The 13288-nt window shown below is 45.8% G+C and overlaps 1 protein-coding gene across 1 annotated transcript; it reads left to right on the top strand.

Annotated features, from left to right (window-relative positions):
* Window positions 1-5913: 5913 nt before the first annotated feature.
* Window positions 5914-11964, top strand: LOC144719772 (proton-coupled zinc antiporter SLC30A1-like). The gene is made up of 2 exons (XM_078595955.1): window positions 5914-7333; window positions 8929-11964. Exons 1-2 carry the CDS (start codon window positions 6754-6756, stop codon window positions 9786-9788), a joined length of 1440 nt encoding a protein of 479 aa, XP_078452081.1. The 5' UTR covers window positions 5914-6753; the 3' UTR covers window positions 9789-11964.
* The last annotated feature ends 1324 nt before the right edge of the window (window positions 11965-13288 follow it).

The raw sequence follows: 13288 nt of genomic DNA, 5'->3' as shown, positions 1-13288 counted from the left end.
TTCAGGAGATGTTGTTTAATGATAAGCAAGAGAGGGATGGGGTGCGATGAGAAGGCTGATTCTCACACTTTCTCACATACCAATCAATACCCACCACTCGCCACTAAGTGACGGTGATGTCACCACGGCGTCTGTGCCAGGCCAGGTGCACTTTGAGGGAGCCACGTGAAGTGTCGAAGGCTCGCTGCCAGGAGGTCACGGGACAGACCCGGCTGGTGCCATGGGTTGACTCACTTTACCTGGTCTGACTGAGAGGACTTTGTCCTGCTCACATATTCACCGTCTCGTGTACACACACAAAAACGAACGCGTATTTTTACACGCTTTTATTTAACTCACTCTCTGTCTGTTGTCGTATCCTCATATCTTGTAACTCAATTTTAACCCACTTCCAAATGTGCTATGGACTGCAAACGTGGTATACTTATGTCATACTGATGACAATACTATATGCTATCATAACAAATAAAATAAACTATTTTTAAACCATCTTTTTTATATGTTATGTTTCGGCTTGGGTCTAATTGTCCACGCTCAGCTGTCGTTGGCTGTAATTGGCCATGGTCCCTTACGTTATGGCAAGCTTCGGGGCCACTTCTTGGAGTCGTGGAGTTTTGCCATTACGAGTACGGTACATTTCATTAAAGCGTGTTTAAAAAAAAGTTTTTTTTTAAATATTACATAGAGTGCACATACACCCTCATTCGCCGTGCAATGTAAACAGACTCGCTCGTGCCCACACGTCGGCACGTGATCACGCCATACTCTCACTCACGCACTGTCACATTCACACGTACTCGTGTGATCTCCCTATAGACGTATGGACATGTTGGGGTCAGTGCTGTCAGCGAGCACCTCGAAATGCCAAGCACGGTGCACGATGGGGTGGCGGGATCAGCTCACTCTTGCAAATGAGACGATTCTGGTCTCTTGGGTTCTTACCAGGTCAAACAAGTGGCATTACACTTCTATTAAGGTCCCACTTAAAAACAAAAATGGAGACCACCAGGGCATCCTTCCAAGCCTTTGGAATCCATCCAAACGCTACTTAGCAGTTCGTTGAAAAGGTAATCTCTGCCCGACGCTTTACCTGGTCTGAGGTTTATGGATCGATCACTCTTTGCACTTCTTAAACAGATGGCACATCAGCCAACCACTCACAGGGAGTGGCTACTTCAGTCTTAGTCGAATATTTGAGGCAATGCAGCCTCAGCAGGGTCATCCCCACCTTGTCCCGTGATATTGTTTAAGCTGAGGGGGTTTTTCACTACCCCAAGACCTCAAAGTAATGCTCAGCAAACCTGTTCGTGGGGGTTGGAGATCAGATCACCCTTTTTTCCCTCACATGCATACACAGTCTCACACAAAGATCCCACATATAGTCTTAACAGAATGCCCTGTTAGCGAGCACCTTTGAAGGCTGGCACGGCACACGAGAGGAGTGGGTGGCCAGCACCACGCCCGACCGTCTTTGTCTCCCCAATGGCGATGTTTACACATCGGGCACTTATTTGAGGTTGAGTCGACCTAGGGTAGGCCCAGGACCGGTTCAGATAATCGTCACTGGTGTCCGTGAGCGGGAATCGAACTCAGCTTCCAAGGTTCGTAACAGCGCGCTAACCACTACACTACCGTTCCGTACACACACACACTCTCAAACATAGCCAGTGGGAATGTGTAGGGGTAATGGTGATTGCATCAAGGGCGTACACTTTAACACACTAACTGCCATGCACCCAAAAGGAAATCTCTCAGTGTGGCAAGGGACCGCAGGGGGTGGCCCCAGAGGTTATTAGCAGCAGAGTAGGATATGAGCTCTCTAAGCCCTCTAAGCAACCGTCAAGTGCTCCCACAGCCCCACACGACTACAGGCTGCCGACATTACGCAGCGCTCTGAATTCAGTCCACTTCAGTGCATCAAACAACGCTTGCACGTTGAGTACTTAAAGATGACTTGCAGTGGTGAAAATGTGTTCGACTTTATTTTGGGAGTGCATCTTTTCGTAAAAAAAAATATTTCCGACCAACAAGTAACGATTCTGGCACAATAAGAGGGGGCCCCGCTATACGATTGGTGGGATGGGGGGCACACATATAAGCACCCTCAAGAGCAACCGTGACAACAGCTGTGGTATCTGCCATAGTAAATGAAGTTCATGGAAAGGTTTGACGATGCCATCAACGTCGCGTACCACGATGACTTAGGGGGGTACGGAGCTCTCGAAATCGAAACTGTAATCGTCACTTGTAGATGTTGCAGATTAATTGAGCAGTGGCACAGCTTCAGAGTGAGCGTTTTGCAAGAGTAAGGTTGGCAGCCCATAATCTCTCCAGGTGTGATGAAATGAGCAGCACTCTGTGAGGGGGACGTCCTTTGTGTAGTGAGCGACTTCTCACTCTACAGGCACAATCACTGGGCGACAATGTACATACACGGCTACGCATAGCTGATCCATCTACACAGCCCCATCGTCGGCGTCTAACTATATAGCTGGCTGACTAATACAGCGACGACGATGGGAGCCGTGCAGAAGATCGGCCACGAGGCTGGACGATGAAGAGAGATGATGGCGAGACAGCGACGGCAGCCAAGACCCGGAACCCCACGACACCCCCAAACCCTCGGTCACGTCCCTCTTATATACTTCCCGGCGTGACATGGCCCCGCCTCTGGCCCCGCCTCTGGCCACGCCCACTTCTAGAACCTTCGAGCAGGTTCCCGGAGCTTCCCGACCGACCCCGCCTCTTACCTTTAACCCAGTTACGCCCCACCTGGTCAACAGATGGCACCCTGTCATTACATTTGTAAAGACCCACCCCGGTTGATGGGAATGTAGAATTCTCACCACTGGCTCAGGGCTGTAAACAGGAAACGAGGAAGGTCGCAATGCTCATTTGAGTAACCAATCATTCAATTGCGCAGTGTTGTAGATAAACAGCAGAGTGGTAAGATACTCAAAGAGTTTATTTAGGAGACATGAAAATGGTTCCTAAGCATCAAGTTTAAGTCAAGTTTATTTTCTTTAACCAGGTGAGAAATAAAGAGACCAGGATAGTAAAATTTGCAAGTGACCAGTAGGGGGCGATGATTATTGTGTTTAATTCCAAATATTTAAACCCTGATGCCAGCACACAATGGCCAACTTTTGCGAATTACGTTTGGGGATCTTTAGCGTCCACTGTGAGTGAAGCAGATGGCGAGTAGTATCATAATGGTTAATACACACCACAGTATTAACCAGGGAGGCTGCTGGATTGGAACTGTGAACGTCTGCAACAAGCGGAAGGACGCGCTACTGCTCAGCCACGTCACCACGAGCATAGCAAGATATACTGCCACATTAAGTCATTTTATAGATGCCAGAAGGACACACACAGATCTAACCCGGAAAAGAGTGCAAAAGAAGAAATGTAAATGACTGGCGATCTCTTTGCATTTTATAGTGCTGTGTAGGTGAAGGCACAAGTGAATTAATACTCTCCATAACGTTTAGTGTGAAAACGGACAAAGGGCGTAATAGCACGGAGGTATGCCATATATGTATTATGATGTTGAAAGAGAGGGAGTGCCATGGAGATCATTATCATCAACAGTCAAGTTCAACCACAGTTCTGGAAGCTGTGCTAAAGTACATGTATATAATAAAACATTTTAAACACGCTGTAATATGAACTGTAGTACAATTATAATCAGCTAGGATAACGGCGATGAAGAGATGGTCTTCCCACATAATCGCCATCCTTCACGGTCTTGGGGCACCGTAATCCATCTCGCTACTGCACATGAGCTAATCTGATCCCTCCATCTCGATTGTGGTCGCATTCTCGGGCAAGTTCTCTCTTTTGATTGCCATTCTGTCACATCCTCTATCAGCCATCTTTCTTTCTATATCCTGCCCAAGCCCACTTAATTTTCTTAACAGTCAATATGAGGTATCCGATTAGCGTAAGTTATTTGATCAACATTTATCTTTCTGTCTTTCATTGTAATTCCCGGCATTCATCTCTTCACGATTCTTCGTGTATCAGTTATTTTTCGCATGGCATGCCCTTACACTTATCCAGCTGACGCGGAGGCAAGTAGAATCAGAAGCTACTCGGGGCCAAGGGAACTGTGGTTTATGTACCGCAATCACGAGGAATTTCGACTAAAATCACGCTGGTCATTGCGGGTTGAGAACGCACAATGACTATGCAATAGGCCCCCAATTGCAGTTTACTCGTGGTAACGATTGAAATAATTATCACAACACAGCACCACATCGTATATATGACCTACTACTGATTATAATTGTAATACAATACTATTCGAATTGCTACTCCTGAAAGGAGCGGTTACGCAATTTACTAGATGTTCTTCTACAGATTGCAATTTAAAGTTCTGGAAGCTAGCAATATGGATTACGTTGCTGCCTGATGTACATTACTGCTCAATCATGATAGTTTAAATCCACGTAAACTGCAATTATTTAATTATCAGACTTCGTTAATCCACTGCTGGATGAAGGCATCTCCAAGTCGTCTCGTCCTCTGACGATCATCCTCTGTGATAATTCTCCTCCCACCTGCATACAAACTAATTTGATCACTCCATTTCCCCGATGGACGTCCACTTCGACGCATTCCATACCTTGGCTGCCACGAGATGTCATTATTCCTGACCATTTGCCATCATCCCTTCTAACCATGACGCGTCCTACCCACTTAGTTTTTTTTAACACAGTTCAGTAGTTTGAAATTGGAAATCAATGATTAGCATGGGCTTCTCTTTCTGTCCCTCGGTGCTTGGTTATTTATTACATTTATTTTTAAGCAAAGCACGCACCTTTCCTTGCCTCGGGACAAAACCATATTCTGGGTTTCCAGGTAGAAGTTGAATAGCTCAGAATGTCGTAATTGGTGCTAAAAGAGAAACACCTGAGGTTGTTTATTGTTGCACTTACACAACACAGCTGAAAATAACTCTGGAAGGTACTATTTACGATTTAAGCCAACTATATGCCAATGTTATGTTTAATAAAAACTTACATGAAGATAATATAACTCCAATACATTATACATCGGACAAATAATATGACCTTGAATCGAATCTCAACATGCAGTCGATATTATAGTAGCAGAAGGAAATACCCCCCCCCCCCCCCATGCTGTATTAAACAGTGTTAAGACAACTGCGTCACCTCGCAACAAGCAATAAGGAGACGTTGTGGCTTTTAGGGGTCTCGGGAGTGAATGCTGACGTGGTCATTCACTCAGGGAAACTCTGCACTTGCAGGGCGCGGCGCGTGGTTAAACACGAGGTAGGGGGTAGAGTGGGTTCACGGTGGTGACCCCATGGCGTGACGAATAGAGTGGGTTTACTGTGCTGACCCCATGGCGTGATGAATTGAGTGGGTTCACTGTGCTGACCCCATGGCGTGAGCAATAGACTGGGGTTCACGGTGGTGACATCATGGCGTGAGCAATACAGTGGGTTCACGGTGGTGACCCCATGGCATGATGAATTGAGTGGGTTCACTGTGCTGTGACCCCATGGCGTGAGCAATTTAGTAGGTTCACGGTGGTGACCCCATGGCGTGACCAATACAGTAGGTTCACGGTGGTGACCCCATGGCATGATGAATTGAGTGGGTTCACGGTGGTGACCCCATGGCGTGACCAATACAGTAGGTTCACGGTGGTGACCCCATGGCGTGAGCAATAGACTGGGGTTCACGGTGGTGACCCCACGGTGTGACCCGTGGCGGACTGTGGTGACAGACCCCATGGCGTGATCCTAAATCGCTTCACCGTGCTGATACCGCGTGGTAGACTGGATTTGACCCCCCCCCCCACCGGAGTGACCTCGTGCCAATGCCGCCTGACCCAACACACACACACAAAACATTAACCGGGCACGGTCTACCACGTGTGCGGCGGACGTGACGCACCACGCCCTTATATGGACTTCCGGGGGTGTGCGGGTCACGCGCGGACGGGCGACCGCTCGACCGGCGATAACCGTTCCAAGAAGACGCGACCACCACCACGACCAGAGTGAGAGAAGAAGAAGAACAACAACAACGAGGTGACTGAAGGATCACGCGGAGGAGGAGGAGGAGAGTCCTCGAGGCCGGCGTCGAGGAGGAGGAGGAGGAGTAGGAGGAGGAGGAGGAGCCAGCGGCGGCGGCGTGGGACCGTGCGCACCGGGGCCGGGCTGAGTGCAAAATCGGTGCGCACGGCCCCAACGCGATCGCCGCCCCGCCCGGAACCTCATTGGCAGTAGCAGCGGCGGCAGCGGCAACAACAGCAGCAGCAGCGACACAAGAAGCATAAGAAGAAGAATTAAAGCAAACAAAGGACGCCGTGACCCGGTTACGTGTTCGTCGTCATCTTTGTTTGTGTCTTGCTTGAGCCTCGTTTTGGAGGCGGCGGCGTCACCCGCCCGTCGTTTCGGTCGAGCCCCGGCGAGGTCGGCAACAAAGGAACGCCTGGAGCAAGTTTCCTCGATCGTTATTCATCGTCGTCCGTCCGTCCCTCTTCATCTGGGTGACTTGGCTCAGCACGGCGGAGTTGTCCGTCGGCACGAACCGCTCGATTAGCGAAGAACAGGAAGCGGCGGCGGCGGCGGCAACAACGAACGCAACCTTCGTCCTCTTCCTCCACCGCCTTCATTCCTCTCCATCGTCTCCATCGTCTCTCGTGTGCTCCTCCAACCGATCCGATCGTCGTCCGTTCCATCGGTGAAGCACGAAGACCAAGGAGGGGGCAACCATGAATCCGAACCGAGCTCGCCTGATGTGCATGCTGGCGCTCACCATCGCCTTCTTCTTCGTGGAGCTGGTGGTGAGCCGCATCACCGAGTCGCTCGCCATGCTGTCCGACTCGTTCCACATGCTGTCGGACGTGATCGCACTCTGCGTGGCCCTGGTGGCCGTCAAGTTCGCCGAGCGAACCGAGTCCACGAGCAAGAACACGTTCGGATGGATCCGCGCCGAGGTGATGGGCGCCCTGGTAAATGCGGTCTTCCTCACGGCGCTTTGCTTTACCATCGTGCTGGAGGCCATCGAACGCTTCACCGAGCCACGCCGCGTCGATCAGCCCCTGCTCGTTCTGGGCGTGGGTCTCGGTGGCCTCCTCATCAACCTCATCGGGTTGTGCATCTTTCGTGGCCACAGTCACGGACACGGTCACAGCCACGGTGGCCACGGGCACGGGCACGGCAAGAGCAATGGCTGGAAGAAGAACTCGAGCGAGGAGCGTGCCAACCCCGGGGAGACGTCGCAGTTCATCCAGTCCGTGGGTGCCGCCGAGCAGGCGACGCGCATCGTCCCCGACAAAGACGCCATGGGGGGTACGGAGCCCACCACCAGCACCCACCGTTACACTTTCACACCACGCATTCATTCATGCCTTGTCGCATTGTTGTCGTGTTTACCATGCCAGCCTGTCACCGTGTCGCGTCGTGACGATACCGTACTGTTACCATGGTATGTGCCGTGTCACCATGTTACACGTCACCATGTTACCCCTGGCCACGCTGTTGTCAATTCATCTTGTCAGCCTGTTCCCTATGACGGGGTACCCCTCAACCCCGTCACGTTGTTACCACGCCACCGCTTTCAGCCATTTAGCCAATCATCTTGCCACCCTGTTAACCTTGTCGTTACCCAGTTATCATGTCACGCTGCTTCATCTCGTGGTGTTTACCCGCATGCCGTTCGTGTCGTGGCCTAGTGACCGTTCAAAACCATTAACGACAAACGGCCATGCTCGTATTAGACTTTATCTAAGCCATATCCGTAACATCGACTGCATATTCAGCTTTAACCAGTCTCATCCTCTCACCCTAGCTCAAACTAGGAGCAATCCAAATTGCAACCTTACCCTAGCGCCTATTTATGATTATGAATCGATGCCCAGGTTACAAAAAGTGGCACCGAATGCCAACCAATGAAAGTTGAATGGGGCTCCAAGCAGTGCGTGCTTTCACGTCAATGCCCTCGCTGTAACCGTTAGGCTGTTAAATATTCACACAGCAGCAGGAAACAGGAGGCCTCTCTTGTGCCGAATCCCGCCCCCACACACATTTACGATTTGAAAAAATAAAGACGAGGTGAGGATTGGTTCGAGCGTCTAGATGGTGGTGGTGTGTGAGATCCATGAGGTGGCCGGCCATGACCCAGAAAGTGATTGGGCTTTATTGACAGCGTGGCGTACAGTCTCCTTGCATCTTCTGATTTTTAATGTGTTACGGTTGAGCTGTGGTGCTTTTGAGAAGTGAGCTCAACATCCCTGTGTCGCTTTGACACCCGGATGTGTGGCGACTTCCTGTCGAGTACTGTATGCTCTAAATGCTCCATTGCTTTGAGGTTGTTCCAAACATTTCATGAGAGAATGTCGCTTGTTGTTGGCCATTATTAAGTGACAGTTTCTGATCATTGTTCCACATGTCTTGTGGTCTTGGCAAACAAGCTGTGCCGTGGTCCCGGTTTTTTCCCATTAAAATATTTTAGGATAATACATTCAGATGGAACATCCATTTGCAAGGTATTGCGGGGTGTCAATTGCCACGGCTCATACAAACATTTATGAAAGTAATTTAAATATTCTATTTCATTTAAGAATATTTTAGAATGAATAATTGAGTTAAAAGTAAGCTGCTAGTCTTTGAATTATAAAGAATTATTAATTTTCATAATGTTTACACCGCATTTCTAATATATGCTAAGTTTGGATTTCATTTTAAACAAATACTTTATGTACAGCAAATTTAATATAAAATGTTTGTCCTCACAATCACAGCTTTTTCCAAAAATAGAACACATTTCTAAGAGTGATATTGTATGTCGCATATAATGCCACATCGAGTGTGGTGACCTATTTAGTGACTACAGAGTGAGGTATGATGAATGCCGGTGTTAACATTTCTCTAATTTTCTTGTTCAGATGTCAAGTTGGCGTGCTCGGAACCTTTGCCACATGTCAACGGCAACCTGCAGAATGGCGATATGGCGACCGTTCTGGATCTGGAGATGGCAGAGGAGTCTGCTTCCCAGATGAATATGCGTGGTGTGTTCCTGCACGTGCTGGGTGATGCCCTCGGCTCTGTGGTGGTCGTGGTCAATGCAATTTTGTATCACTTTTTCCAGGATACCTGCACTTCTGGCGAAGAAAGATCCTGTTGGGTCTATTACTTAGACCCCAGCTTATGTTTGGTGATCGTTTTCATTCTTTTGGGCACCACATTCCCCCTGCTGCGCGAGTCGGCACTGATCCTTTTGCAGACGGTGCCCAAGCACATCGATGTGCGGGTGTTGACGGAGCGACTGCGCAAGATCGAAGGCGTGCTAGCGGTGCACGAACTGCATGTGTGGCAGCTTGCGGGAAGCCGCATCATCGCGACGGCGCACATTAAGTGCCAGGGCCCGGCCTCCTACATGGAGACTGCAAAGCTTATTAAAGCTTTCTTTCACAATGAAGGCATTCATGCCACCACTGTGCAGCCCGAGTTTGCAGATGATGGCCTCTCAGGTTCGCGTATGGCTCTCTGCGACCTATCCTGCCAAACGCAGTGCGCGCCTAAGCTTTGCTGTTCTACCGGTAAAGTGATGGCTGGTGACTGGAACGGACAGCAGCAGTCTGGACCTGGAAACGGCAACAACCTCGAGACTATCCGAGAGACACCAGAGCCCAACCGGGATTCACCTGCGCACTGTGAACTGAAGGAGGGAGACGAAATCAGCATTGACATCAAACCTGCCTCTGTGGAGGATAAAGTGGGAACAGAGAGCGAAAGCCAGATGTAACGTGTATATTTGTAAAGTCACTTTTATCCATTGGTTATGTGTGAACGTATGTACAGGTTCATGATGAAGAGTAGGCTTAACTTTGCATTGTACCAATTCATTAACAATACATTTGGTAAGGATATTGGTAAGGATCAGCAGAGCACATATTTATAAAGTTTTCCTTTGGATAATTTGTATGAATGCAGAACTCATTCGACGATGCCAAGTTTAGCCTATTTCAAGGTTTTTTTCATGCCGTTGTGAACGCTGCGGGAGTTGAGTGGTAAAGTGGGTGGCACTTCATCAGAAATGGGAGACGCAGCTCCACTGTGACTGAATGGTCACTACTGTGCACAAAGGAATTGTGATGTGTTTTGTCATACTTCAACTTGTATCCATTTGTGGATCTCCAAACATCACTCAATGCAATTAGAGTACTTGTAATTTAAGTATATATTGCCTTTGTATTTAGATTTTTTTTGTTTCATTGTTACAGTTTCACTAGTTTTGTGAATACTTGACTAATAACATTTGAATGCCATCGTTTGGGTTATTGCTCTCTTTATTACCAGCAGTGCACAGTAACATTTCAAGAATGTTTCTGTTCACATTGGCTTTTTAGTGTGGATCATCAGTTGCATAACACCACGGCAAATGGTCACAGTATTACGCGCTGTGACGGTTGATTCATTTTTAAGAACAGAAACTTACATTGTGCCATGCTGTTTGTCTTTGAACAGTAGTAGCATAAAGTACAATCCGTTTTCTACCAAGTTTAGCTTATGCTTGCAGTGGTGTGACAGAGGCCTCTTGCCAGTAGTGATTAATATTGCTTTAGAGGCTTCTTGCACTCTTGGAGCTTTTGCAAGCTTTACCGTGCATGCAGCTTTTAGGACTATGAACCAGGTACTCTCCTGAGCAAAAATTAGATTTTGAAAATAACATTAAGTCAATTATAGCAATGGAAACTGGATATTTGCCTCCGATTTTTATACGTTAAAAAAAATAGTTAATGACATTACCTTTTGCCCAAAAAAGAGTTAATTTTGCATAAGCAAAAGTAGACGTGTTTCTGATAAATGGTGATTATGCCATGTGTCGGTCATTCTTTTTTTTTATTGACTAAAGTGGGGGAACCACCATTTTGAGAGAATTTTGTTTCCCTCAGTCTACCCAACAATTGTAAACTTCAAGATAGTATTAAAAACATACCATTGTTGTGTACTTGCTCTTTTACTTGAATTTTCACTTAAGAAATTGGTGTTTGGATTCTTATTCATTAAACATTTAACTTTGATATTTGTACCGATTACATTGTTCAGCTAATCGGATTTTAAAGGAGTTTACTTAATGTTGACTTAAATATAGGCCAAACAATGTTTTTTTTGCTTACAGTGATTATATTTCCATAACGCTATTTATTTGGCCTCCTATTCCGTGATTGGTTTGTGTTACTCGGTTACCCATTAAATGACGTTTAAAGAAATTAAAGCATTATTTGAGCTCGTTTGCCTTTTTCTCCCATTGAAACTGGACGAATGGCACTTGCCACATTTCCACTTATGAATGCATGCTAATTGCGAGGTAGAGAATAAAAAAACATCTACCCTTTAAAGTAATAATAATTACAGCTTATATAGCACATTGCATAACATCTCAAGTAATGGACTAATCAGTACAACGGACCAGGTCCACTGATGTCAACATTTGAATGTGATTACAGAGGAGGCCTTATTTGCCTCGTTCACATCAAAATGTATATTTTGTGAGTGGTGAAATAAATATGTCTAAATATGCAAAAGCAAAGTTTTACAAAAAAAAGGGGAGATTTCCTGTGGATTTCACTGCAAACACATCTGAGTGAATAGTCATAAAAGCTGGACTTCGGTTTTACTATAAAAAAAAATCACATTTGCCCTCATTTACGAGTGGCAGCTATATTGTGTATTTGAATAATTTTTATTTCTTAGTATTTTGCGTGGTTGGGTGAAATTTACTATTCAGTGTTCTGATTGTTGTGTATGTTATGCAATTTTTTTAAACGGCATTGTTTTATTTGTCTACACTACTTTAGCTGTTTGTAGCTGGTTCTTGAATAATATTTTTGTGTATAGCTCTTTTTCCATTTCTAAAAACAATCGCTATAACCTTGTCTTTTTAGATTCATACCTCATTAAAGTGCGCTTTAAAATTACCACTTGTAATTTCATGCTGTTATATCATTTCGTGACATTCAGCACACCATCTGCAACAGCTAAGGCTGATTTAGAAGATGCATGGTTTGTATCGTTACCTAATACTATGGTGGCTAATCCAAAATAAAAATTATAGACATGTATTGAGGTATTTGAAAAATAAAAAGCCTGTAAATACTGTACAATGTGCAACTAGACTCCACCCTAAAATAATTGCGTTTTTGTATTCTCAAAAGTGACTAGCAAACCTTTCGCTGTACATGCATTATTCGATCTTACAAGGTCCAGATTAGACCGAATACCGCACTACAACAAAAGCAGGCAGCAGTGTATTTTCAAATCAGCACAAGTGTAGCTATTTAAAAAAAAACTGCCAATTCTCTACTCCATATTTGATCATGCTTCCATTTGTTAAAGTTTAATTACCCAACAGTATGTGCTCTCATGAAATTAACCATTAACAGGTATATTTGCTGATTACGTGAACTGGTGACAATCAAAAACTGGCAATTTTACAGCATGCCAGGGCTGGATTTCCCAATGCATTGTGCATCCTTTATTTAATGTACAGTAATTATACATTTTCCTGCATAATTGACCAGATTTATGCTTTTAGCCTGTTAGGTAGGCCAATGTATTGGCTGAAGTTTACTTTAAAATCAGCATCTTAAAAGGCTACTTTTCCTGTGGAAACATCCAGTTTATAATTGAGCACCTTACACGAAAACTCTATACACATACTGTATATTAACTTATTGATCTGGGAAATAAGGGGCAAACGGATTTTGAAACATCTATCTTGGGGAAAAAAGTTAAGTCGTGCACATAGATCGCATGAATAAAGTGATTCCCATGTACAACGTTGACGGAGCTGTAGCATAACTATCAATTTAAATTCCCTGTAATTTGGCAATTACTTTTTCTTGGTATGATTTAGATGCGGCACAGCAATGCAATCATTAAATAGTTTACAATGACTGGATGTGGTTTTGTCATCCCAACTTTTAACTAGAAAACCATATTGACACTTTTGAGAAATGTTTGACACCAAGTAACCCCCTATTCCGTGAGAGCATCATGTTCTTCGTTATTGTTCTGGGACAGTTCTCAAATGTGTTATCTGCTGAAGCATGTGATAGTGTCGTATGTCAAGGGTCATTATTGCGCATCTTCGAGCTTATGACCGCGTGCGTTGCCTGGCCAACAATCGTCCTTTTTTCTTTCACACACTTGCCATTGTGGGAGAACCAATGCCTTCACATTGACATCTCTAGCACCGTATGTGCTTGTTTCACTTGAATAGAGTGCTTGTGTGTTTTATTT

This window comes from Lampetra planeri, chromosome 7, assembly GCF_965212315.1.
Source record: "Lampetra planeri chromosome 7, kcLamPlan1.2.h2, whole genome shotgun sequence".
NCBI lineage: Eukaryota > Metazoa > Chordata > Hyperoartia > Petromyzontiformes > Petromyzontidae > Lampetra > Lampetra planeri.
Note: the sequence above shows the minus strand (reverse complement) of the source record. Positions and strands in the feature narration are given on the sequence as shown.

What these genes read in the sequence shown, in the direction of transcription:
- LOC144719772 (XM_078595955.1), top strand. Translation starts at nt 6,754, where the DNA reads ATGAATCCGAACCGAGCTCGCCTGATGTGCATGCTGGCGCTCACCATC. An exon ending in CGACAAAGACGCCATGGGGG is followed by an intron (nt 7,334 to 8,928) that starts GTACGGAGCCCA and finishes TTTCTTGTTCAG; the next exon opens with ATGTCAAGTTGGCGTGCTCG.